This window comes from Tupaia chinensis, unplaced genomic scaffold (genome assembly GCF_000334495.1).
Source record: "Tupaia chinensis unplaced genomic scaffold, TupChi_1.0 Scaffold000063_1, whole genome shotgun sequence".
NCBI classification, from domain to species: Eukaryota; Metazoa; Chordata; class Mammalia; order Scandentia; family Tupaiidae; genus Tupaia; species Tupaia belangeri.
The window spans coordinates 9,161,368-9,189,189 of record NW_006159521.1 but is presented as its reverse complement, the minus strand read 5'-3'; the positions used below and the strand labels follow the sequence as shown (position 1 = coordinate 9,189,189).

The 27,822-nt window shown below is 42.1% G+C and overlaps 1 protein-coding gene across 1 annotated transcript in view; it reads left to right on the top strand.

Moving 5' to 3' along the window:
• Window positions 1–27,822, top strand: part of CGNL1 (cingulin like 1) — a gene marked incomplete at its 5' end in the record, with an annotated part of 130,329 nt that overhangs the window by 82,418 nt on the left and 20,089 nt on the right. Inside the window, 4 exon segments of the mRNA XM_027766013.1 lie at window positions 16,172–16,378; window positions 17,832–17,936; window positions 23,980–24,132; window positions 25,021–25,191. Coding sequence (XP_027621814.1) covers window positions 16,172–16,378; window positions 17,832–17,936; window positions 23,980–24,132; window positions 25,021–25,191 — 636 coding nt within the window.

Here is a 27,822-nt window from a genome sequence, read left to right as displayed (position 1 = left end):
CTTTCCCTGTAACGGCCTCACTGACTCTTGGGGCTGGAGCTTGGAATGGTGATCTTTGTAGTAGCAGGAGACAGGTATGGTGAATCACTAACAGGCTCTTGGAACTCATGCCTAGTTAAGACACATGTTTCGTCTCACATTTCATTGATCACATGGCCATACTTGACTTCAAGAAGAAAGAGGAGCCTAATTTCCTGATACCTGGGGGAGAGGAGAACTGGAAATATTTGGTGAACAGCATAATAACTACCACAGTGATTCATGGGGGCCTCACTGGTTGGCCTCCAAGATGGCTCCTTTAAAAAAAATTCATTTAAGACAGGGTCTTGCTGTATTACAGTCTCCCTGCCTCAGCCTCTTGGATGGGACTACAGGCATATCCCACCATGCCTGTCTCCTTTTTAGACAGGGTTTCCCAGCCTCAAGCTCATGATCCTCCTCCTTCAGCTTCCCTAAGTTGCAGGGATTACAGCTGCATGCCTCTGTCAGCCATTATGTCAGACCTAGATAGGGACTCAGGCCTCCCATTTGGTCCCAGCCTGTGGAGCACAGAGTCTTAGCAGTGTGCCATCACAGCTGGGCCCAGTTGACTCTCCATTCAGAAAAGGAAGGGTTGAGTCAACGTCTTGCCAACAGAATGGTGGGAAACAAATGATCACCAGGGTGGAGCCAAAAAGTGACCTGCCTTCTTTGGGCCTCAATCTAGAAGGAAGTCTGTGTTTGATGCTCTGTAAATCCTGGGTGGTACGTGGTAATTCTTTCCTGGACACTGTTTGCTTTTTGTACATTGACTGGTACTTTGACAATAGGTATTATCTTTCCTTTTTCTTGACCCATGCAGTGAATGGATCTGTAACACCACCCTTATTTTTTAAGGAAACCGAAGTGTGATTCAGGGAAATTTGCTACTTGGACAAAACCTCAATGTGGGCAGGTGAGCAAACCTAGGTCAGGCTGTTTCTCTTGCTGGCCCTCTTCCCTGTGTTGGTCACTCACAGCTGGCTACTGATCCTCCAAGCTGATCTGACTGGAGCAGCCAGAGAAGCATGAGCCTTTTGGAGCCTGATCTGCTCAGCCCTGCCCCAGGGAACAGCCAACCACTATGAAGGAGGAAATAAATAAAGGTCATTCTTGCCGTGTCTTAGCTCTGGGCGCTGTGGTACTCAGCTTCACAGATTTGTCAAGCGTAATAGCCATGTTTTCTAAGAAGATGTCAGTCAATACTCCTGTTTTTGTTTTTTTTTTTCCTCCTGTCCCTTCCAGCATTAGGGGACAAAGGGAAAAGTTGACAATTTTCTATATAGACATTTGATCTTGATTGGGGCTGCAAAGAGGAACTCATGAGATTGGTCACTGGATTGAGAGTTCTTGGTCTAAGCATTTTTACTTAAGTTTTTAAAATGGCATGAGCTCTACATGGGGGAGATTCTCCCAGCAATTATGCACATTTGCTAACAGCACAATGGATAAGTGGAAAGATCAGCTTTTACAAATAACATTGCTGGGAAAGGAAGCAGTGCAGAGGTGCGGACCCCATGAGGCCTCGTTAGCTTCCAGAATGAGCCTTTGGTTTATCTTGGAGGGGTCCCTGTGCTTTCCCACAAGGCAGTGCTCTGGAGAGCCTGCCTGTTTATCTTCTTTCTGCAGAGATCCTGTTCAACCTGTTGGACACGTGTGTGCTGACAGGAGGCTGATTGTAACCGTTTGTAAAACTATGTGGTGCATCTGTGACAAGTGAATCTAACTGAGAATCTACCCCTGTTGTTTTTTCTCCCGCTCCTACCTGCTGATACCTTGCTGGTGATGCAGAGCTCTGGATGCATGGTATCATCTGGGTGGAGTCTCTTCTATCCGCCAGTGACTTCATCAGGGCTGATGGCACAGCAGGGGGATGGCGGGTTCTGTGCACAGAACTTTTACATCCTGGTCTCAAGGTTAGCTTAGCGTGACTTCATGGTGAGGGAAATGGTGTCTCATAAGTAAAATATGAGGCTTTTTGAATCTCCTGCAAACTGAGAGGACCCAGAGAATCTGAGCAACATCATGTGAAAAATTTTTTTTAGAAGGAGTGATGTTTAAGAAAAAAAATTAAGCGAAAGTATAATTGAAAGTCTATATCCAGGGCTACATTACAGAAAAATGCAATCTAGTGAGTATTTGGATGTAAGCCTCCATCCAGGGGCTGGTTTGGCTCCTCCTCTTCTCTTCCCTAGCTGACTGTGGGGAGTTTTCCAGGAAGCTGCTGCCCCACTTGGAAGAAGCTAGGCAGGAATCACTAATAGGGGGTCGGAGAGCTGAGTTCGAGTCCTGGAAGTGTGATTTCTGCTACCTGATCTTAATAGATAGTTGCCATTGACTGAGTTCTTACTGTGTGCCTGAAACATTGCTAAGTGCTTTGTGGAATGTCTCTATTTAGTTTTAGAACAGTGGGGGAACTGAGGCTTTGAGAAAAACAAGTGGGGCCTATTCAGGTCTGCTGACTCCAAGGCCTGAACTTTGTTTCTTCTTTTGTTTTTACTGAAATAACATTTGTATTACATGGGTACCTCAATTTGGGCACCACTGTAATCACAAAACATTTCCGTTACCTCCAAATGAAGCTCTTTCATCAGTACCCTCCTTTCTCCCCACACTTTGTCAACTAGTTACTTTTTGTCCCTATAGATTTGCCAGTTTTGATCATTTCATGAAAACAGTTGCACCATCTGTCAAGGCTTGAGCATGTTGTCTTTGGGAAAATCACTTGACTGGTTCTGCACCTAAGTAGGTGTTTTTATCATAGGTTTTTTTTTTTTTTTATTTTTTTGGAGAGGTTTTTGCTATAGGGCGCGTGCACTTGCCAGAAAGACAGAGAGACAGAGAGACAGAAGGCGAGAAATCACCCCCCAGGGGGGATGGCCACGCCACAATCCCTTCTCCTCCATTCTCCTCTCGGGATCTCGCATGCACGCACACATGCCCGGTGTGAGTTTTAAGCCACCGGGTCCGGGATGTGAACCGTGGTCGACTACGTGGGAGTCCAGCGACATAGCCATTACGCTAACTGCTGGCCTCTATCATAGGTATTTTTATCCTTATCTGGGTATCTGTGCAGGTTTATTGTGTGGCATACATGAGGACTTGGGTCAAGTGCATTCTGTAATCAAGTGTGAGGAATTTTATTAATTTTTGTATTGGGCTCTGAATTACAGACCACTCTGAGAGCAAATCTGATTGGTTCTTAACCATTTAAAGGGATGCATATTGACTTATTTCACAAGGGCATTATAGAAAAAAAATGATTTCTACTTTAGGTAAGTTAAACAGTTGAATAACTAAAGAGTAGTATCTTTTAATTAGATTTTGTAAGCAGGAAAATTGCCACCAGGGCAACAAAAACATAGGATGTAAATAAAATCTCCACTAAGCATTTTATGCTTAAACTGCTTGAGTTATGGCAAGTTAGTGATTGTATGGAGAGAATGAACTAGCAATACTTTGTTTTATCTTCATGGCAGGAAGTTGCCATCTTTAGATTTGGCCCTTAGCTTTAGGTGCTTTGGTCGGGACACTGATACAAATGCTATGGTTTAGCTAACAGCAATTGAAAAAAATGTGAATATGACATAGGAGTAAAACCTCTACAAGTCTTAGTTTATTTAATTCCATGATTGGCTAGTACTGCCTGATTTTCTCACCTCCATTCTAGAATTCCAGACTACTAGAGCTGGCTGGGTCATGGGAATTAGCTAGACTGATTAACAAGGAGGAAACTGAAAGCAGATGGAAGTTTGATGACTGGACTAAAGTCATCATACCATGAATTATTAGCAGAGTCTGGCCTAGAATCTACATCTAACAAGAGGAAATTGAATATTGACCTCCACTATTCTTGGCTTTGGATTCAGCTCTTCCTTGAAAACATGTGGGGTTTTGGTGCTGTGCACTCTCTACTTGCTTGACTTTCTTAGGCACATTTGTTCTCATCTCTCCCACTCATTGCTCCCTGGCCACAACAAACACAAAGAGCTAATTACTATATAACCAACTGAGTTCTGAGCTGCAGATGGTTTGGGAAGGAATGGTAGTGGCATTTGGGAAATATGGTGAGCAATATTTTGGAAACTCTGATGAAGTTCTTAGAGAACAGAATTTAAAAATGATGTTTTCCATTAACTCAACCCCATCTTAATCAAAAAAATGGTAAATAGGCAGTCAAATGGAGGAAGGAAGGAATCCATTACTTTATGTTAGTGTTGGAGTTCCATTTTTAATGCTTTTGTAATTCTTTCTTTTTTGATACTCCAACCCTTTTAGGGTATTACCTATTACACTTTCTTTTAAAAATTTTTAGTTTAGAGACCAGCAGTTAGCGTAATGGCTATGTTGCTAAACTCCCTTGTAGTCGACCGCAGTTCGAGTCCCAGACCCGGTGGCTTAAACTCATGTTGGGCGCGTGTACATGCATGCCCAAGATCCCGAGAGGAGAATGGAGGAGAAGGAATTGCGGCATGGCCATCCCCTTGCGGGCGTGGGGTGGGGTGATTTCTCGCTTTCTGTCTCCATGTCTCTCTCTGTCTTTCTGGTGAGTGCATGCACCCTATTGCAAAAACCTCTCCAAAAAAAGAAAAAAATTTTTAATTTATTTTTTAAATTTACATTTAATCGTTGTATGTTTTTACAGAATCTATGTGGATTCTCAAAGCATAAACATATTGTAAGTCAAGCAAGTCAAAGCTATTGCCATACACAGGAACTTCCCATTCTTGTGTCTGTCAAATTTTTTTCTCCTGAGTCTCTCCCTCCTACCTCCAACTGTACACCTCCTCCTATATAGTCTCTGGTATCTACACTTGCTGTCTCTGCTATTATAGTTTTTAACAGGGACATACAAAGTCTATCTTTCTCAGTCTGACTTGCTTCACTTAGCATTAAATCTTCAATATTCTCCATTTTGTGTCAAATGCTAGGATCTCATTTAGTTTTTAATTTAATTTTTTTTTTTTTGGAGAGGTTTTTCACTATAGGGTGCATGCGCTCACCAGACAGACAGAGAGAGACATAGAGACAGAAAGCGAGAAATCACCCCCCCAGAGGGGATCATCACGCCACAGTCCCTTCTCCTCCGTTCTCCTCTTGGGATCTTGGGCACGCACGCACACACGCCCGGTGTGAGTTTTAAGCCACCGGGTCTGGGACACGAACCATTGTCAACTACGTAGGAGTCCAGCGACATAGCCATTACACTAACTGCTGGTTCCCTAGTTTTTAATTTTTTATGGCTGAGTAGTATTCCATAATGTATATGTGCCACACTTTTTCAACCCAGTCATCTGTTCTCGGGCACTTAGGATGATTCCATGTCTTAGTAATTGTGAACAGTGCTGAAATAAATAGGAATCTGCAGATATCTTTCTGAGTGTGTTCCTATCCTTAAGGTGAATAACCTGGAGTGAAATGACTGGGTGATGGTAGTTCTTTTTGTAAGTTTTTGAAGAACCTTCATATTGTTCTCCACAGTGGCTATACTAATTTACATCATTACCAACAGTGTAGGAGGGTTTCCCTTTCACCACAGCCTTGCAAGCACTGTTCTTTCTTTCTTTCTTATCATAGCTATTCTGAGTGTGGTTAAATGATACCTAATTGTGGTTTTGATTTGCATTTCCCTTCTAATAAGAGACATTGAACATTTTTTTCCCTATGCTTTTAGCCTTTCATATGTCTTATTTTCAAAGTTGTCTGTTCAGTTCCTTTTCCTACTTTTTAATTGGATTGCTTGTTTTCTTGCAGGTAAGCTGCTTGAGTTCCCTATATATTCTGGTTATTAGTTCCTTATCTGAAGCATAGTTAGAAAATATTATCTCCCATTCTGATTATTATTATTATTTCCTTTGTTGTATAGAGGCTTTTCAACCTGATGTAGTATCAGTTTTCTATTTTGGGGATTATCATCTGTTATTATCTGTTATTATTTTAGGGGATCTTATTTAAGAAAGCTTTGCCTACTCCAATGTCTTCCCCTGTGTTTTCCACCAGTAATTTTAGCCTTTTTGTTTAGATTTTTGACCCATTTTGAGTTGACTTTTGTTAATGGTGAGAGATAAGGGTCTAGTTCATTTTTCTGGCTATCCAGATCTTCTAGCACCATTTGCTAAAGAGACTTTGTTTTCCTCACTGGATTGTCTTGTGTTTTTTGTCAAAGATCAGTTGGCTGTATGTTTTGAGGTCTACTTGTGGGTTTTCTATTCTGTTCCATTGGTCTCTGTGTCGTTTTTCTGTACCAGGCTGTTTTAGTTATCACAGCTCTGTAATACCTCTTGAAGTCAGGTAGTGAGATGCCTCCTGCTTTATTCTTTTTGCAGGATATTGCTGTGATAATACGGCACCTTTATGATTCCAGACAAATTTTCTATTTTCTATTTCTGTGAAGAATGTCTCTGACCATTTGATCAGAATTGCATTGAATTTGTAAATTAATTTAGACAGAATTGTATGTTATCAAATGCTTTTTCTATATCAATCGACGTGATCATATGGATTTTATCTTTCCTTCTATTAATGTGATGTATTACATTTATGGTTTTGGGTATGTTAAACCACCCTTGCATTCCTGGGATAAAGCGTACCTGGTCATAGCATATAATTTTTTTAATGTGTTGTTAGATGTGATTTGCAGTATCTTGTTAAGAATTTTTGCATATGGGGACAAGAGTTAGTGTAGTGGCTATGTCACTGGACTCCCCTGTAGTCAACTGCGATTTGAGTCCTGGATCCGGTGGCTTAAACTCACACTGGGTGCGTGTGCGTGCGTGTCCAAGATCCCTAGAGTAGAATGGAGGAGAAGGGATTGTGTCGTGGCCATTGCCCCTGGGGTGTGATGTCTCACTTTCTGTCTCTCTGTCTCTCTCTTTCTGGTGAGCACATGAGCCCTATAGCAAAAACCTCTCAAAAAATTTTTTTTTGCATATGTATACATTAGGGATATTGGTCTGTAGGGTTTTTTTTTTTTTTTTTTTTTTTTTTTGGTTATGTCCTTGTCTGTTTTTGGTATCAATATTTTGGAGGCTTCATAGACTGAGTTTGGGAGAATTTCTTCCTTTTAGATCTTTAGAAATAGTTTGAGGAGAATTGGGATTACCTCTTCTTTAAAATTTTTATAGAATCCAGAAGTGAAGCTTCAATGCCTGAGCTTTCCTTTGTTGGGGGATTATTGCTGATTCAATCTCATGGCTTGTTATGGGTCTATTTATGTATTCTGTTTCTTCCTGGTTCAATGTAGGTAAATTATATGTATCCAGAAATTTGTCCATCTCAACCAGGTTTTCTTGTTTGTTGACATATAATCACTCATAGTATCCCTCCTGACCTACTGTATTTCTGTTTTATCTGTTGTAATGTTGCCTGTTACATTTCTGACTTTACCTGGTTCCTTTCTCTGTTCTTAATTAATCTAGTTAATAAAGTGTCAATTTTGTTTAACTTCTCAAAGAACCAGCTTTTGGTTTCATTTCTTTTCTGTATGGTTCTTTTATTCTCTATTTCATTTATTTCTGCTCTGATCTTTATTATTTCTTTTCTTCTAGTATTTTGTTTGTTTTTATTTGTCCCATTTCTTGAGATGTGTTGTTAGTTGTTTGCCACCTTTCTGTTTTTTAATTTTTTTTCTTATGAGCACTAATTGCTATGAACTTCCCTCATATGCCTATTATACTTTCTTAGAGGATATGAGTTGAATTTAGAGGGATCAAGAATTTACGTAAGATTATAATCCGAGTTGACTGCCACGATATCCAATCCCAGACATTTACAGTCATCCCAAGAAGCACAAAGGGTTTAATCAGTTGGGAATTGAGTTCAGATCTCTACAGGAAGGCCCTGAAGTTGGCCCTGAGGTCAGAGTAACATCTCCTGAGCTGTGGCCCTTCTACTCGTCATCGGATCCACAACCATCATCATTGGCCTGAACTGAGTTTGTTTGAAATGCAGAGTCCTGGGTCCTGTCCTAGATTTCCTGAGTCAGAATGATCATTTTAACAAGATCTCCAGGTGATTGCTATGCTTAAAATTTGAGAGCCCGCAATTAGAGACCTCATACAAAAAAATCAGATAAGTAGAGAAAGGGATGAAGTGGTCTACATATGACTAAAATACATGCTGTTTCTGTATCTAAATAGCTTATTGTTGCTTGGATGAGGGGGAAGCTGAAGGCACAATAAATGTTTTTCTGTACACTCAAGGTGAGGAAGGGTATAATAATACTTGTGACCCAGGCCCTCATTGTGCAAACGAAAGTGGACATACATAGTCATGATGAGGAAGACAGTAACCTCTCAGCAGATGCACTGACCTAGGGGACACTTTTAGGGACCCCTCAGCTGGGATCCTGCAGCCTCAACACACTGAAGCGTGGGGGTGGTCAGTGAGACGGAACTGACAAACCAACATTCCATTCTCTGAACTCCCGGCCACCACGCCTCAGCTGTTTTTACTCTTTCAGCAAAAAAGAGAGACAGAAAGGAAACAAAAGCTGACTGTGGCAGAGGCCTTGTTAATTGGTAAAACCTGATCCTTCTCTGTGTTAGGTCCTGCACTAGGACAAGCCAGGAGGCCCTGGGCCTCTGTGGTTACCTGCTATCCATCAGGAGCAAGCTTTCCAAGCTGTCAGGGCTGTACCCTGTAAGGAAAGCTCGTCAGCCCCTTGGACCAGGCAAAACACTCAGTGGTGATGTTTGGGGGTTTTGTGTTTGTCATGAATAAAAGTTTTCTCCCGCTCCAGAGACAGTGTGAATATTTCTAAATGTGGGCGTTAACTCATGAAAATGTGCCAGTTCGTAGGCAAGTCATTATCTGCAATGAATGGTGGTATCTGGCAAAGACTGGGATTTTGCTCTTTTGTGTGTGTGATACCGTTACATAGTTCTCTTTCCCCTTTTAAGTCAGTAATTGGAACATATGGTTAAAAGTCAACTATTTAAAAAGTAGTGGAAATTTAGCAATTCAGCATGTGAAAACATTCCATTTGCCTATTTTAGAATAATTTTTTTTACTTAGTTACCATCAGTTTACCAGACTAACCTTAATTGGGAAATGGTGCTAAATTTTTAATGAATTAGCCAACCGAGAAACCTGACTTGCCCTTGAAATTAGGCAGGAGTCATCTTACCTGTGCAGCACAATGGCCCTGGAAAGACTATTTGGCCTTGATTGTTACTTTTGAGAAGTCTAGCTTGATTTTTTTGGGGGGGAGAGGTTTTTGCTATAGGGCACGTGCGCTTTCCAGAAAGACAGACAAAGAGATAGAAAGGGAGAAATCACCCCCCGAGGGGGGATGACCACACCGTAATCCCTTCTCCATTCTCCTCTTGGTATCTTGGGCACACACACACTCACCTGGTGTGAGTTTAAGCCACGGGGTCTGGGACTCGAACCGTGGTCGGCTACATGGGAGTCCAGCGACATAGCCATTACACTCACTGCTGGTCCCCTAGCTTGATTTTTTTTTTTTAGCTAGTAAAATTATGCATATTGTGGTCAGAAACCAAGAGTGATGACTGAGGGCTCCAGTGGGTGAGCTGTGCAAAGATCTTCCTTTTTGGGAAGGAGATGTGGGTTTAGCCAGCCTAATGAATAATAACGGTTGCTACCATAAGAACTGAAATCTCACTTGAGTAGATATTTACAATATTATCCGTCTTAGGTAACTTAATTTTCCCTTTCTAAAAGTCAATGGGAGAATTCCATTCTCGAGGTGCTTTATGTATATTACTCAGAATGGGATACGTGCTGTATGTTAGGTGGGGAGGAGAGCGTGTGGCAAATTCACAGGGTAGAACGGACACCTCTTCCCAGAACACTGAGAACACAGTATCTTTGCACAGTATCTGAAAGAAGAGCTATAGTAGAATGAAAAATGTTATGGTGCTGAATGCAAAAGTTATATGCATTTTTACTGGGAAAACCCCAGCCTTGAGCGCAATACTTTGGATGTTTCGCATCATCCCACACTGAACTTCACTGCCTTAGGGTCATTTGAATGGAAAAGTTGGAGAAGCACTCATGTAATTGTAGGTCCTGGGTCATCTGGGCCTTTTCCACTCTCCCAGCTCTATGTGGTGAAAAGGAATTGCTTAACTATGTAAACCAGCGTGGGAGAGTTGGCTCTCTGCTCTGTTTGTACAGCTGCTCCCAGGGCTCCGGCTCCGCTATCTTTCATGGCCCAGAAGTATCTGTGAATAGGTAGGGGAAGGGTTTCTAGAGGCTGAAGGAGGTGGGAACTGGACTGAGAAGGTGGGTTGTCCTTCAAATGGCCATGGCCATTGAAGGTCAGTCTTTTAAAATTAAAAAAAAAAAAATCATTAAAAAATGTAATACCCATTGGATTTCTGTGGTTTAAAATTGCAGTCAGCAACTTCTCTTCACCTTTTTTTAAAATTTTTTTTTTTTGAGACGTTTTCGCGTGCGCTCGCCAGACAGAGAGAGAAAGATAGAAAGACAGAACGAGAAATCACCCTCCAGGGGGGATGACCACGCCACAATCCCCTCTTCACCTTTTTCTGTAGACTCCATTCGTTTCCTCACTACCAGTCAGTGTTACCAGTTTCTTATGTAGCCAGTAAACATGTCTGTATATCCTCCCTTCTTTTCATGTACATAGGAGTTGCGTATGTACTATTCTGCCCTTTGGTGTTTTCCCTTCTCATTCCCCTTTTCTCCCAGTTGCACAAGATACCATTGCATTGATGTAACTTATTTAACTAGTGCCCAATTAACTGGCCTTTCGTTTGTGATCTTGTACTCTTACAGTGCTACAGTTATGAGTCTCATTTATATGTCTTTTCGCACATCTATCAAGGGTCAGGTGCTATGAGAGCAGTTGCTGCCTTCCCGGGGGTCATACTGATTTCCAGCCCTTCTGCAATGGATACGATGCCTGCTTTCTCATACCACTCACATGCTATGTTATCAGACTTTCTGACCTTGGCTGCCTGAGTGGTGAAAAATGATCTCAGTGTAATTTTCAGTGATGGCTTAGCCTTGAAAAACAACAGGAAGTAGCACATTCACTTTTTGCCTTTGTGGCATGCCTTAGTTTGATGTTTCCAGCTTTATGGAGTGGCAGAATGTTTGGGGTTGATGATAGAGCACCTACATATGCATGAGAGAGAGAGTCAGGGAGGGAGCGGGGAGCAGCTTCCACAGGGCTCAGCCATGCCACAATCCCCCTTCTCTAGTCCTCTAGCCTGCCAGGATCCTGGGCCTGTACTTGTGTGTCTGGTGTGTGCTTTTAGGTCAACTGGACCAGAGACTTGAACTGCATGTGGCTTCCAACTCCACAGTCCATTATGCTACTGGCTGTGCCACAGAGGCTGGGCCTGAAATTGCTTTTTATTAGCTATTTATGACTGCCTGTATGAGGAAATAATTGTGAAGATGTTTAAAAAATTAATCAGTATAATTCTTTTAAAAATAGACATCACATAAGTGGCATGATATGACTAAAGGAATCATCCCGTGTGCTCTTGGTTTTATTTAGGAAGGAGCATCCTCTCTAATCGTGTTATGATATAAAGGATTTAGGGTCAGAGAATCACGTAAGCAGCACCACTGACTTACATGAGGTCAGTAGTATGCATCCCAGAGACCTCCCATCTAGTAGATCTTTACCAGCTCTGGTCTTGGTGCAGTTCTTTTTTTTTCTTCCTTTTTTGAGAGATTTCTGCCATAGGGTATGTGTACTTGCCAGAAAGTCAAAGACAGAAAGCAAGAAGTCACCCCCTAGGGGGGGATGGCCATGCCGTGCTGCAATCCCTTCTCCTCCATTCTCCTTGATAATCTTGGGATCTGGGGTACATACATATATCTGCCTGGTGTGAGTTTTAAGTCGCTGAGTCCAGGACTCCAGGCATGGTTGACCAAGTAGAGTTCCAGTGACATAACCATTATGCCATCTACTGGTTCCTCTGTGCAGATCTTCTGCCTTTGCCACATTCATGAAATACGAGCTTAAGCATTTAGAAGAGATGGTGCATGCGTCAAAGCACTTCAGAGCTGGGAGGACTTTGGAGTCCTAAATATCTCCAATGGGAAGTCATGGAGAAGAACGTGCATGTAGTACTTAGCTTGAACAAAGGGATATGGTTTATTTTATTTTATTTTTAGATCTAGTTCTGCCACAGGCAAATTAAGTCTGATTATAGGAAAGGGAAGCCTATTCTATGAGCTTCATATGAAATGGTGAATGGGTCTTGTTAAATTATTTACAAACACAGTGTGGCCTACCACATTCAGAAGGCATAGAGAAAAATGCACACATATTTATAGCTAAAGGGAACAGGAATAAGTATCTCAACACACGCTTGCTCTCTGGAGTCATACTCAGTCTTCCAGAATTGGAGTAGACCTCTGTCAGTCACAGGCTGAGCAATGATTTGAATGCCAGGCTTGAAACAAAATATAGTCCAGGCTACCCTATCTAGCATGCCAGGGTGCCAGTGAGACCCAAATCCAGGTTAAACCAGATCTGGTTTTCCATATTGTTCTTTCTGGGTGATGGAAAGCACACTAGCCACACATAGAAACTATTTTTGCTTTACCACAACATTTAAGGGATCTCATTTTAGATTCGAGTTCTGCCCCAGGCAAATTAGATATGGTTACAGGAAAGGGAAGATCAATATGGGATCCTTTGAGACTGGCTGCTTTCATTTAGCATATTATTTTCAAGGTGTATCTATGTTGTAGCATACATCAGTATTTCATTCCTTTTTATGGCTAAGTAATATTCTCTTCTATGGATATGCTGCTATATTTTATTTACCCTTTTACCAGGTGAGGACATTGTGAATAATGTTGCTGAGATTATTCATATACAAGTTTTTGCATGAACATATGTTTTTACTTCTCTTAGTATGCACCAAGAAATACTATTGCAAGGTCATAGGTTAACTCTGTTTAATGCCAAACTGTTTTCCAAAAGGGCTACACAATTTTATATTCACACCAGCGATGTATGAGCATTTTAATGTTTATACACTCTTGCTGATGCTTGTGATTATCTTATCTTTTTTTTTTAAATTTATTTTATTTTATTGTAGCTATCCTGGTGGGTATGAATTGGCAGTTCATTGTGGTTTGGATTTGCATTTCTCTAATGTCTAATGGTGTTGACATCTTTTCATCTGCTTATTGGATTTTTGTTTATCTTGTTTTAAAAAGTGTCTTTTCAGATCTTTTGCATATTTTAAAAATGGGTTATTTTTCTTTGGCTAGTAGATGAATAGAGGTTAAAGTGCTAGATCCTACATGGTCAACTGCATGGTTTGAGTTTCAGACCTGCTGCCCCGAAAAATCACACCAGGTGTGTGTGCATGTGTGCCCAAAATCCTAAGAAGAGAACAAAGGAAAAAGGATTATAGCACGGCTATCCACCTTGGGAACTGCATTCTCATTTCCCCTTTCTCTTAATTTGGAGAGTGCAGGCATCCTATAACAAAAATTTAAAAAGAAGAAAGGGTTCTTTAAATATTTTTGAGTTCAAGAACTTTTTAAAATATAGGACCTGCAGGTGGCATGGTGGTTAAGATGCTGGAATTCTCACATGGTCAACCACAGTTCAAGTCCCAGACCTGGAGACATGCTTTTTCTCTCTGTCTCTGTCTTTGTCTGGCAAAATTCATGTGAAAAAATAATAATAAATAATTCTTTAAAAATAATTTTTAAAATATATTTTGGATATGAGTCATGTATCAGATATATAGTTTATAAGTATTTCCTCTTGCTCTGTGGGTTGATCGTCTTTCTAATTTCTTAATGGTGTTATTTGCAGCATGAAAGTTTTTTTTTTTTTTCTTGGAGAGGTTTTTGCTATAGGGCGCATGCACTCGCCATACAGACAGAGAGAGACATAGAGACAGAAAGCGAGAAATCACCCCCCAGGGGGGATGGTCACGCCGCAATCCCTTCTCCTCCACTTTCCTCTTGGGATCTTGGGCACGCATACACACGTGCCCGGCATGAGTTCTAAGCCACCGGGTCTGGGATGCGAACCGCGGTCAACTACGTGGGCGTCCAGCGACATAGCCATTACGCTAACTGCTGGTTCCCAAAGTTTTTAATTTTGAAAAAGTCTAATTTATCTTTTGTTTTGCTGCTTGTATTTTTGGTGTTATAGCTGGAAAGCTTTGGCATAACGGCTAGTCACAACTATTTATTTCTATATTTTCTTGTAAAATTTTCTTATAATTTAAGCTGTTATATGTACGTCTGTTTCCCACTTGGAGTTAATTTTTGTGTATGTGGTATAAAAAGGGGTCTAACTTTATTCTTGTTTTAAGTTTGCTAAAGGGCATGTGCACGAGAGGGAGAGGGAGAGAGAGCATCCCCCCCATCCCATTGGAGATGACCGTGTTGCAGTTCCTTCTCCATTCCTCCCTCCTTTTGGGATTTTGGGCATAAACATACATGCGCCTGGCATGTTTCTCAAGCCACCAGGTCTGAGACTCAAACACGCAGTTGACCATGTGGGATCCAGCTTCCTTAACCATGCCACCAGTGGATCTAACTGCATGTTTCTACTTGTAGAAATCCAGTTGTCCCAGTACCATTTGTTGAAGGCGATTCTTTCTCCCTTGAATTATCTTGCACCCTCATTGAAAATTAATTGACTGTAAATGTATCGATTTTTTTTCTGGACTCGCAATTCAGTTTTATTGATCTATATATCTAGTCTTATGCTATGACCACCCTGTCTTGAAAACTGTGGCTTTTGTATTCTCTTGTCTTTTAATGGCAGAGTTAAGAGTAGGGATGGGAATTCTAGACCTTATCTTTCCCTCGTCTCCCCTAGTCTCACCTGTTACTGAATTCTGACCACCACATTTTATTTCTTATCTCTTCAACTTTATGATGTATCCTCTTGCTGATTTCATTAGGAGATGATATTCAAGCAGTCCTGAGAAATCCTAGTTGCCAGGCACCTTAATTTTCTTCTAGCAAATGTCAGCTAACCTCATTCTAACTCAATTGCTTGGCGCAGATGTATCAGATTAAACATTTGGGCTGTGAAAAGATGCACTCATTTCTTAAACTCTCTAATTGGTTAAGTTCTGGATAATAAAACTTATGGTACTGTTAGTAGATTTAAAGATCTTTCCAAACGGCTATGTAAGCAAGCAGTTTTAGCAGATAGCTCTCAGAATGGGCCATGACCTAGGCTTTCAAAGCCAGATCTTTCCCTTCCTGAGCCTTGCAGGCATCTGAAGTGTTTCATGAGTGTGACATTTGTTGATATTGGCATATGTATGGTGGTGGAGAAATCACAGACAGGCAAGAGATCTGTCCGAGAAGTGGAACATTGGGCAGAACCACTTGTCTTCACTTCAGGTTGCTAAACAAAAGAATGTAAAGTGCATGTGAGGTCAAGAATTAACAGTAATTATCCTGTAGTTGTTGCTAGTCCTTTCTGTTGTGACTTGTGTGCAGCACGAGCTCATTTTCAGATGAGAGTGTCTTGAGGTTGCACTATGAACTGTATCATAATTTTCATTTCTGTTTTATATTGGACATTAAAAAACAAACAAGCAAGCAAACCTGTACCCAGAAATTGCCCTTTATTAAGAACTTCTGTTAGGGGCCCTGCCCATGGTAAGGGAGCAGGGAAGTGAACACACTGGAAGGTGAGGATTGTGAAGACAGGTTCTGGATTCAGTCTGCCTGAATGTAGTTCTTCCAAGGTGATCTTGGGCAGTTACTCAGTCTACTCAGGTCTCAGTTCTCATCTTTAAGATAGTGATAAGGGTAGCAGCTAGTACCATGTTGAACTTCTATGTAAAGCACTTAAGATGGGAAAGGGTTAGCAAGCTTTTTGTTAAGAAACAGACAGTAAACCTTTTAGGCTTTGTGACACCAGAGGCCTTGTAGACTTGGTCACAACCACTCAGCTCAGCTGTTGTAGCTTGAAAGCTGCCATAGACAGTCTGCAAATGAGCAGGTATGGATGAGTTCCTGTAACACTTGGTTTTTAACAAAATTTTGGTGGGCTGAACTTGGCCTGTAGACTGTTGTTTGCCAACCCCTGGCCTAGCACAGGACCTGGCAAGTAGTTGGTTTTCATAAATGCCAGCTCTTCTTGTAGTTTAGGGACTGCCCGTTGACACCTGTTCCCTTGTTCACTGCTCCCTGTTTTTAGCAGAATGTCGAGGTGCTGGCCAGCCGAAGCAATGCTTCAGAGCAAAACCAGGTGGGGGCTGAGCTGCGTGTGAAGGTTCTAAAAGAAGAGAATGAGAAACTACAGGGAAGAATTGGGGAGCTGGAATGGAGACTTGCTCAGCTTCAGAGACAGATTGATGACATGAAAGACGATGAAGCCAAAGCACAGGAAATGCTCAAGAAGTACGAGGTAAGACTTGCTGGACCCAAGCCTGGGTTTGGCAGCTGTGATCTTTCTTTCCTGCGTGAGTGGTTTCATAAGTAGATAAAGGGTTTATTATCACAATTTAATGGGAAAGGTCAAGACAATAGTGACTACATCCTCTCTTTAAGCCATTTCTTTTGTTTCTCTAGAAGTAGTCTGAATCGGAGGCCTGGGAACAGGAACCATTGGGTCAGGGTAGGAAACAACATGGGGAGACACAGGAACCCCCACTTTCCCACACATCAGGCACACTCCTTTTTCTGAGGCTTTGCAGAGCCTCCAAACACTCGAAAAAGGCAACCTTAACACCACCATTAGGCCAATTCTCACATAAGACTATTTATTCTTTCCCACACATAGTTGATGTTTTTGAAATTACACAGGTTTTAACAAACCAATTATCTGGTTTGCTAGAGCTCTAGTGAGAAATGGGAAGCCATTAGTGAGAGATGCACAGTGACAGCAGTAAGAAAAGGGAGCTGACCATGAAAGTGTGATACACATGGTTCTTGTCTTAGTCTGTTTTATACTGCTATATCTGAAGTACTATGGACTGGGTACTTTATAAACACTAGACACTTATTTCTCATGGTTCTGGAGGTTGGAAAGGTGTCAACACATGGGAGAAGGACAAAGAGGACAAGAGAGACACACGCACTAAAGGGGGAGGAACTTGTCCTTTTATAAGGAACCAATTCCCTCAGCAGTGACATTAGTTTGTTCATGAGGGCAGACCCTTCATTGTCTAATCACCTCTTAAAGGCCTCACCTCTTAATACTGTTACAATGGCAACTGAGTTTACAACCTATGCATTTTGGGGAACTCTTTCAAGCCATAGCAGTCACCCATCAGAATCACTTGGATACTTTTCTCAATACTATATGTGTCTGGATCCTGTTAATACCTGCTGTTTCTGAATCCCTGAGGGTAAGGCTGGATATTTGTATTTTAAAATAATTACCCTGGGCCAGCCTGGTGGTTAAGGTAGCTATATCTCACATGGCTGAATACACGGTTTGCAGTCCTGACACCAGTAGCTTGAAAAGCACACTGGGTGCATGTGCGTGCAAGCTCCAAGTTCCAAAAGAAGAGAAAAATGGATGAGGAGAGATTGTGACATGGCCATCCCTCACAAGAGGTGTTTTCTCACTTTTTCTCTCTCTCCTACAAGTGTATGCATCCTTGGGCACATAGGGGGATAAAAAACCAAACAGACAAAAAAGGACCCCAGCTAATTGATATTTATGCTGGCTAAGAACAAGGACTGGTAGACTGGCACAGACATCCAGTAACATGACTGGGCCCATGACTGGCACCCATGACCTCTGCCACTACTGTTCGTGGGTGTCTTCTGCATTCATTTCATTTGCCTGAGTCAGTCTGTTTTATTCGTATAGTACTCATCTAAATGTGTCCTGACCCCATGTTTCATTGTAGGAAGAAACACGGCAACTAGAAGAGGCCCTTGTGCATGCAAAAAAGGAAGAAAAAGAGGCCATGTCAGCAAGAAGGACCTTGGAAAGTGAGCTAGCAGATGCTCAGGTAGGCACCAAGGGCTGCTGACCATTCCTTCATAAAAGAAGCCCAGAAAAGCAAAACTGTGGGCCAGCAGGTGGTGTGGTGGTTAAGGTGCTAGACTCCCACATGGCTGACTGTGGCTTGAGGCCTGGATCTGGCGGTTTGAAACTCATGCCAGGTACACATGTGTGTCTGTCCAAAATCCTAGGAGGATAAGGGATTGTGGCATAGCCAACCCCTGGAGGGGGGTGATTTCTCACTTTCCCTCTCTATATCTCTCCAGTGAGTGTACACACCCTGTGGCCAAAAAAGACCTTTAAAAAAAAAAGAAAAGAAAAATTGGAGAGATGTGTAAATTGACCCTGGTCATCTCCTTTCAGGTGGCTGCTTTTCATCTGTAACAGCACCCTGGGCTTTGAACTAGCCACCTAGACCCGTGGTTCTCAACTGGGAGGATATTTGACACATGTCTCCAGACATATTTTGGGCTGTCACAACTAAGGAGATGCTACTGGCATCTAGTGGATGAAGGCCAGGGATCCTCGAAGCATCCTACAGAGCAGAGGGCAGCCCCTACCACAAATAATTACCTAATCCAAACGTCAATTCTGCCAAGGTTGGGAAATCTTGGTCTAGATGTTAAAGAGCTTGACAGCTTTCTGAAGATAAAATATGAATTGTGTGAGAAGGCCAGCAGGATTGGTCCCCGAGGCAGTGTGTAGTTGGCTTTCTGGAAGAAGCCAATTTCCCTTCTCCTCTGGGCAAATGCAGTCCATTAGAGTACAGTCCTTCAAGATGGCCGTTAAACGGAGCAGGAGGAAGTCATTTCCTTGAAACAGATAGTTATCACTATTCAACACCAGTAAGTTCTAGAAAATTAGATTTTCCCATTTGAAGGTTAGAGAGATTACTTGAAGTACCTTCTAATGAAAAGTCTGCACTGGAGTTCTAAATTGATTACCCAGTGACCTCAATGTGGTCCATGGATATCCTGCCTTCCACAGCTCTTCGGCTTTAAAGAAACAGCATTAGCATCCACACATCCCTCAGGCAGGTTTCTGAGGAGGTAAACGCCAGTGTTTTTGAGAGCTAAGAAGAAAGTTGTTGAAGTTTTCCATCAGGGACCTACACATGTGTAGGGCTAGGTAAGGGAGTACACGCAGTAAGAGTGTTAAGTACTGAGTCAGGATTCACATTTTTAGGGGTCTAATCACATCTTTCCTGTAAGTACAAAGCTTCTTCTCTGCAGAGCATAATGTATTCACACAGGTCAGCCATAACTTAGGGACTCTCACCCCACATCAGAAGCTTATACCATTCCTTGGCCTTGGACAGGAAACTTATTTTTGCATAAGTCCCCATTTTTTACTATGAGTTTGCTGTCTGACTGCATTTACTTTGGATTTCTCTCTCTCCCTTTTCCTTTGCACCTAGATCTTCATTACAAACTCTTAGAGTCAATTTTTGTGTGGATGACAATTTCAGTAGGCTGCTGTTTAAGGTTCGTGTGGGATTTAAATTTGTGAACTAGTTGGGGACAGAGAGAGGAAAAACGTTTTTACTCTAGAAGGACGAGAATCTGTCCCTTCATGTCACATCCACACCATGCGCTGGGTGCAGCTATTAGCGTCTCTCAGAATGTCTTCTATAGGTCAGACGAGAACATTTCACACATACGGAAGTAGTTCACCAGCTGTGAATCCGCAGCTCCTCGTTAATTCAGCGTATAGAACAGATGATGGCCTCAAGGCCTACAGATCTTAATGGAATTCCCAACTATCCTGACCTCTGGATCTCTAGCCTGGCCTTGAAAAGTATTCCTTATCTGTTACTTTGGTTGAGGCTGTTTTCCTGGTGGTGTGGGCATGTTTCACATGCTTGTGCCAGCCACTGGCAGCATGATCTTGCAAGAATTTCAAACATACCTGATAATTTAACCATGTTTCCTGTATTGTCTGGTCTCCAAGGAGTGCTGTGAAAAAATCACCATCACACAAAGTAAAATACTTTGTGTGCAATACAATTGGGAACCAGATATCAGCTTCTTTAGTTCAGTAACTTTCTGTGTGCCTCTTGTCTTTGAAACTGTTGACCAAAAGGGAGATGAGCCCTAAAGTAAGAAGAAAAAGCAACTAGCCCTTTTTTTTTTAACTGCATTTTATATTTCAAAACTCTGTGCCATTAGCAATCTCTTATTTTTTTCATGTATGATAAATACATTTCTTTTATATAATAGCTGAAGGTTGTGGTGTATTTACATCTGATTTACCATGACTCAGTCAAAAAGTGGCAGAGGGTCTTAGAGATGCCATTCTAGGTTTGCTCAGTCCCTATCACTTAGGTCAGGACTGTGCTGCTCTCTAGGTCTACTTGAACTACCTTCAGGGCAAAGATGTCCACGTTTCCATTTACAAGTGGCTTCTGCAGACTGGGAGGTGAAGAACCTTTTCTGGAGAAGACACAGTTCTTTCCTGTGGGAGAATGGCACAAGTTCTCTGTGTCTTCACCTGCCGCCCTGCGGGACTTCTGTGTATTGAGACAACAAAGGGAAGAAGCCTTGTTGTTGGTTAATGCGTGGCAAGGCCAAGAGGACCAATGTCCTCTGATCAAGCCACTCGCTCCTGTAAGCCCATAGGCTCATTTGCAACTTGGCTACTGCTAATATGAACCAATCAGGGCCTTACTTAGTCATATAGTAAAAAGGTCTGTGTCCTTTGACAGGTAATAGTCCCCAAACAAGGGCATTCACTGTACAGCTGGCCCTCCCTATTCAGTTTTATCTGTAGATTCAGTCAAATGTGATTAGAAAACATTTGGGGGATAAACAGTGGTTATATCTGTATTAAACATGTATGGACTTCTTTTTTATTCTTAAAATTTATTTATTTATTTATTTTTTTGGGGGGAGAGGTTTTTGCTATAGGGCGCATGCATTCGCTGGACAGAGAGAGACAGAAAGTGAGAAATCACCCCCTCGGGGGGATGGTCACGCTGCAATCCCTTCTCCTCCGTTCTCCTCTCAGAATCTTGGGCATGCACGCACACGTGCCCAGTGTGAGTTTTAAGCTACTGGGTCTGGGATGTGAACCGCGGTTAGGTTTGTTTAATGTTGCTTACATGGGAGTTCAGCGACATAGCCATTATGCTAACTCCTGGTCCCTTTAAATTTTTTTTTTATTATCATTATTCCCTCAAACCAAGTAAAAATGGGTACTTACATAGGATATACATTGTACCTGGTATTATGAGTAATCCAGAGATGATTTAACACGTACTGGAGGGTGTGTGTAGGTTATATGTAAATACTATACCATTGTATATGAGGAGCTTGAGCATCCTTGGCTTTTGGTGTTAGGAGAGAGGATGGTCTTGGAACCAATCCCCTATGGATACCAAGGGACAACTGTACATCCACCAACTTTACACAGACCTGATACATTTTCCCCCAGTTTTTGTCACATTATGACTCAGTGAGTATATTGCTAGTCTGTAGCTACAGAGCAGCTCATTCCTAGTACTGCCCATGTGAAGGGCTAAAAAAAAAAAAGTAAAGTTACCAAGTTTGCTTCTTTTCATGTGAATTTGGGCCATGTTTTTTCAGCAGTGACTTATGGGAACATATTTCTTGAGTAACTGGAAAGGCAGAGAATATTGTTGTAAATTATTTCTAAACCTTAGGATGTAATAAATAGACTTATCTGGGGAGCTCTCAAATGCAAATTTGTGGGCTTCATTTTGAGAAAAATTGTGATTCCATCAGAAAGGGCTAGAATGTACATTTGAAGTAAGGAATATCACACCCTTGCTTGGTGGTTCTAATTTAAGAAGTTTTTTTTAGACCATTTGGGGAGATAGGTATTTTCAACCACTGATTTCTTCTTCCCCATTTTATGAAGCGACAGAGAGAAAAACAACCACCTTCAATAGGGTCTCCCCCTGTTATACCCCCAGCCTCCCAGCCAACCAGGATCAAGGGCATGGGTGAGTACATGTACACACCCACCATGCTGAGGGAACCACCCTGATCTTCTGTATGGCTCCTGGCCTTGCAGAGCATTGCACTGTTGCAATGCCACCACCCTGGGCCATCCACTGAGATTTATCATACACCTAATGGTGAACCTGGGTTGTGAGACAGAAAACTCTACTCCTTGCCTTTTATAGATCTCAACTACCTGGCAAAAGAAGCAAGCATACAAGAAACATCTTAAAAATAAGTCAGCAAAACTTTTCATGTAGGCAGTGCACGTGTGTTGGAGTAGAGGATGTTGGCAGATCCCAGGTTGAGGGTGGGTGAGTTTTAGGTGTCTCCAATGGCACAGGAGGAGAAAACCAGGCAACCTTCCTTGAGTAAAGTGGGAATCAGAAATGCACAAATGTTACAGAGGTTGAATGGAGCTGAGGCTAGCTTGTCTGGTGGCCTGGAGCCATTGGGATTGAGGTGCAAGCAAAAGAGAAAGAGAGGGTAGGGGCAGGGGTTGAGCTGGATCCTGAAGGTTCTAAAGAAAGCCATTGCTGAACATCTTGTATTTGTTTTCAGGAATTAACATTTTTGAGATACATTTTCCTGAGAGTTTTCTCCCACATAACACAACTATATCTTGCAGGTACTGTAACTCCTTCTCTTTACCCTCTGTCCCTATCTCCACTAAATAAACTACAAGCAGAAACCCAGGGTTTGGCCCTGCCTGTGGTGTGTGCCTGGCTGTGGTGGGTCCATGCAGGTGAATTGCCCCCATGCTGAGCTTCTGTTTACCTTCCTTTTGCCACCTTCTTTCCTCCAACCTCTTTTGTTGACCTTGGTTCCCTGCAGCAATAACTTTGGAAGCCTGGCTGTTTTGGCTGGTTCTCAAAGCACAGCCAGTCCAACAGAACCCAGCAAGGGCTCCACGGGTGGCTTTGCTAACCTGGCGTCACGTGTTTGGCAGAGCAGAGCTGCTCCCATGCTCTGCAACCAGGAGAGCCCGAAGTGATTTCAAGATGCCTCTGTTTCTGCCGGTGACAGCAGCCCAGAAACTGTTAGGCCCTGTACAGATATAAACCATTGTTCTTACATGGCCTCTGCAGGGTGCAAGACCTGCGAGGCCTGTTTGGTTCTTATACTAACCCACGTCCAGCCCTCAGACCCGGGAGCATTTTCTAGATGAGCCAGTATGTCTGGGTCATGCTGCTCTGTTCTGATTAGTGCCTCTTCTCAATACTCATGTGAGTGACTCTGACGCTCAGGCCGTTTAAAGCAGCTACTATAACCTTCCTAAAGTGTTTTAGGATTTCGTTTTGGCAGTGCATGTTGCTTATGTAAAAGATCTACATCTGTATGACTTAGTGAAGTGAGAGCATCAGGGGACCAGGGAAAATAATTGCACCCAAGATGGTTGCATTTTACACAAGTACTAGTATCTGGTCTGATTCACGACGTAACTACTCATATGTCTTTTTTTTTTTCCTGACAAGTATCTCTTCTATTTAACGCACTTTCAATTCATCAAGTTCATCAGTCTGTGGATTTCTAAGTTCCTTTTCATTCTATGTCTAAGTCCAACCTGTGACCTTCCCTTCACCCAAGTGGACTTCTGGCCTGCGGGACAGTGTACTCTCTCTGTAGAAATTCATTTTAGCTATTCTAACTTGAGGGACCTCTACATAACAGGGAAAATTATAGAATATTCAGTGCAGCACTATATATCACAGAATATAAATAACCAAATATGTTTAGGTTTGTTTAATGGACAACTTTTTCTCAATTTTCAAGTATGAACATTCAGATTTTTGGACTGTTCTGAATTTCCGTCACCAGCAGCCTCAGCCATTTGCTGTATTTCCATAATATGTCTTATGTCTGCGCATTCATTCCAGTGGTGTTTCTGGTTCAATCAACTTTGCGTTTTAGTTCCTGAATTTCAGAACCTTGTATCTTTGTGATGGCTTTATTTTGATCTTTTTCCTTATAGCTGATGTAACAGGCCTGATTGCTTTGTAGCATAGCTGTAAGATCCCCTCTGCCACTTGTCCCTGTGGCTGACCTGGTAGGTACGTGACAGCACTATGTTTTTCCTGCCATCTGCAGCGAACTCTGAGTCGGACCACTCAGGAGCAAAAGCAGGTGTCTGAGAAGCTAAAAGAAGAGACTGAGCAGAAGGAGCAATTACGGAGGCTGAAGAATGAGATGGAGAATGAGCGCTGGCACCTCGACAAGACCATCGAGAAACTGCAGAAGGAGGTGAGGGAGCCAGAACAGGGAGAGGGTATAAGGCCGACCGTCTGAGGGTCCGAGGAAAGCTGGGAACAGCTGCAGTTATGTGTAGGTTCAAATGTGCCAGAGGCTCCCATAACCCTGGAAGCAGCTTTTTGGGCTTGTTGAGAATCCCAGATAGAGAAAGCGGTCTATAAAAAGTCAATGCCAACACCTTCTAGACTCTAGGCACCACCATCATCTCTAAACAATGAACAGAAAAGCTGGTATGTAAGTGAAAACTTAACCGTGTCACCTGAATCAGAATCTGTGCTCCTCTGCAGAATCTCTGTGTTTGCATCTGTCAATAGCTTACACGTCCAGGATTGTGAAAGGCAGTTTCAAAACCCAGTAGTTGCCATTCATTTGCTTTTTCTTCTCCAGAATCCCCAGAAGGGGAGGCACAAAGCTGGTGGGCATCTGTGTTCTAGCTTGTACAAGTAGCTGCCATCTTATGGCACCTACTCCATGCCAGCTATCTTGCTATCTCTTTTGTATCTAGAATTCCGTGTATTGTTTTAATTCTGACAACAACTCCATAAGGTAGGTAATGATCTCAGTATTTCTAACAAGGATACCACAGAGGCACAGAGAGGTTAAAGACGTGCCGTAGTCATGTCCTGGTAAGTCACAGAGCAAGGAGGTGACTTCATGCCTGCCTATCTACCTCTAAAGGATAGGCTTGTTTGCTCCTCCACGCTACTTCCAAGTCAGAGGTGACCACAGCTGGACAGCCCAGACCAGGTGCCCTGCAGTTACTGAAAAGGCTGTAGCAGAAAAAAGGAGGTGATATGTTCTGTGCTGAAATGGGACCCAAACCTAGTTCCCTCGTCTCAGAGTACCACAGGGCAGGTGTGTCCCTGTCCTTTCTTCCAGATGGCCGACATTGTGGAAGTGTCCCGCACATCAACACTAGAGCTCCAGAACCAACTGGATGAGTACAAGGAGAAAAATCGCAGGGAGCTTGCCGAAATGCAAAGGCAGTTGAAGGAGAAAACCCTGGAGGCAGAGAAATCCCGACTCACTGCCATGAAAATGCAGGATGAGGTAATGCCAGCTGGAAAAGCTCCCCCTTTATCTCTTACTCCGTATCCCTCAGGCCTACTCTGACACTTCTTTGTGGGCCTCTGGGGTAGGTTATTTATTTATTTATTTAAAGCTAGAGATTTATTGTTATTTTTTGATGAATAAATCAGCAAATCGGTTATGATACTATCCCACACTATAGTACTGCACTCCCTAGTACAAAAGTGTTTGAATCAGACAGAGGCTGTTTTGATTCTTTGTTTTTTACCCTCTGGATGATTTCTTGGACATTTTCTAAGACACGAAAGACCCACTTTATTTCATGAGGTGAAACGGACACAACTTTAATTTGACCATTTTCTCGATTAACGACAATTTTTCTGTTCAAAAAGTTAAACTACCATTTATATAGAGTAGCAATGGTGTGCCCACATGATTTATATACATTAATGCTTTCATCTCTGAATAGGGATTGTAGTAACTGATTTTTTTTTTTTTGAGAGATTTTCGCTATAGGACGCATGCGCTCGCCAGACAGTCAGAGAGAGACATTGAGACAGAAAGCAAAAAATCACCCCCTGGGGGGATGGTCATGCCACAATCCCTTCTCCTCCATTCAAGATCTTGGGATCTTGGGCACGCACGCACACGCACCCGGCGTGAGTTTTAAGCCACCGGGTCCGGGATGCGAACCGCGGTCGACCACGTGGGAGTCCAGCGACATAGCCATTACACTAACTGCTGGTTCCCTGTAGTAACTGATTTAAAAAAAAAAAAAAATTGGCCATTTATTTTTGAAAATTTAGACTTTGATTGGGGAATGTGTAGGGGTAGATATGATTATTAGAATAATGGAGCCTGAAGTAAATTCTTAAGAATTTATGGGTATTGAAATTATTTTTGGTTTTATATTTAAGAATAATAGAGCAAAGAAAACCAAATGTTCATGCCCTTCAGTCTTGACCTCTAGAGAACTGAGCATAGAACAGAGGGACTGTTTTGCCTGTGTTAATGGGGAGCTGGAGAGTCTGAACCGCGAGTGCTGCATATGTATGCTCTTCCAGCCTTACCTCCTGCTAGCTGGGTGACCTCCAGCAGGTTACTCTAGTTTTTTGAGATACTTCTACCTCTTTAAGACACACAAAATATTAATGGCAGTAATTAAACATGAGAACATGTGAGGCTGTATAGCAGAGTCTGTACGTCCTGGATACTTAATAAATATTAACTTCCCTTTCATTATTTTTAAGGCTTATTTTTTTTTTTAAAACACAGTGCCAAGAGCACCAAGATTCCACAGGAAGAATAAAAAGGTTTTCTTTGAAAAACAAACTTTTAATTTCTTTGATGATCAAAGAAAAATCTCCCATGAGTCAGGGCTGAAACCGTGTAGAAGAACAATGGATATTTATTACAGACTTGGAGTGACAGGACCCTGATAACAGATTCCCTCTGGCTTGGGGGGGGGGGTCATATGATTCAGGACTCCAAACAAGGATAGAAATCAGCAGCTGACATCACAGTTCCCTTTGGCATTAAAACAATCATGTTCATTTCTGCAGGAAAGGGGCGGAGGGATTCAGACATTCGCCAGAACACCAACAAGCACCTGGTCTGTTTTGACTTCAAAGATCACGGTGTCACAATGACTCCTACAAAGTGCTTCCCATTGCTTTTTGTATAATGGTTTTTTATGCTAGCATCTTTGGATTGGAAGAAAACTTAAGAGATTTTCTAGTTAGATAAAGAGCCTGAGATCCACCAAGGTTAGTTAAGTCCATATGGACCCCAGTGGTGTTTATAAAAAACAATAATTCACAAGGATTCCCTACAATGAAAACAAAGACGACCCACCCTAGGTCATCTCACTGGCATGTCCCTGTGAGACTCTGTTTCCATTTAAAAGATAGACATGGAGCCCTCATCATTATAAAGGGAAACTACAATCAGATACCACCTTTGATTAAGATGTTGAAGTCATGGAATTGTTTAAAATGAAAGTGAGTTATCAAGCCAGGCCACTCTAGATTCCTTTTTTTTCTTGGAGAGTTTTTTTTTGCTATAGGGTCCATGCGCTCCTGAGAGAGACAGACAGAAAGTAAGAAATCACCCCCCCATGGAGGATGGCCACACCGCAATCCTTCCTCCTCCATTCTCCTCTTGGGTTTTTGGGCATGCACACACACGTGCCTGGCGTGAGTTTAAGCCACCGGGTCCGGGACTCGAACCGTGGTCGACTACACGGGAGTCCAACAACATACCCAGTACGCTAACTGCTGGTCCCTAGATTCTTGAAAAACTCAAGCTCAGCTCTTTTCCTGCCCCTCACACTGTTTTAGCCGAGTGAATTGAATGGTTTTTCTGGTGTAGTTTCTTTAAAGCTATTAGTTCAGTGCCACCTTGTGGATGAAAAAAAATTTGTAAATTATGGTAGCTAATAGATCAATTTCTTCTACAGAATGGTGTTTGTCACCTAATAGGCACATTTGAATTGCTAAAATTTGTGCCTACAGGTTGCTTTGGAGTTATTAATTCAGGTTTTTTTTTTTTAAGTTTTTCAAAAAGCTTTTTTTTAGTTGCTCAAGGGTACATGCATTTGCCAGTGAGAGAGAGGGGAGAGAGAGAGAGAGAGAGACAGAGAGACAGAGAGAG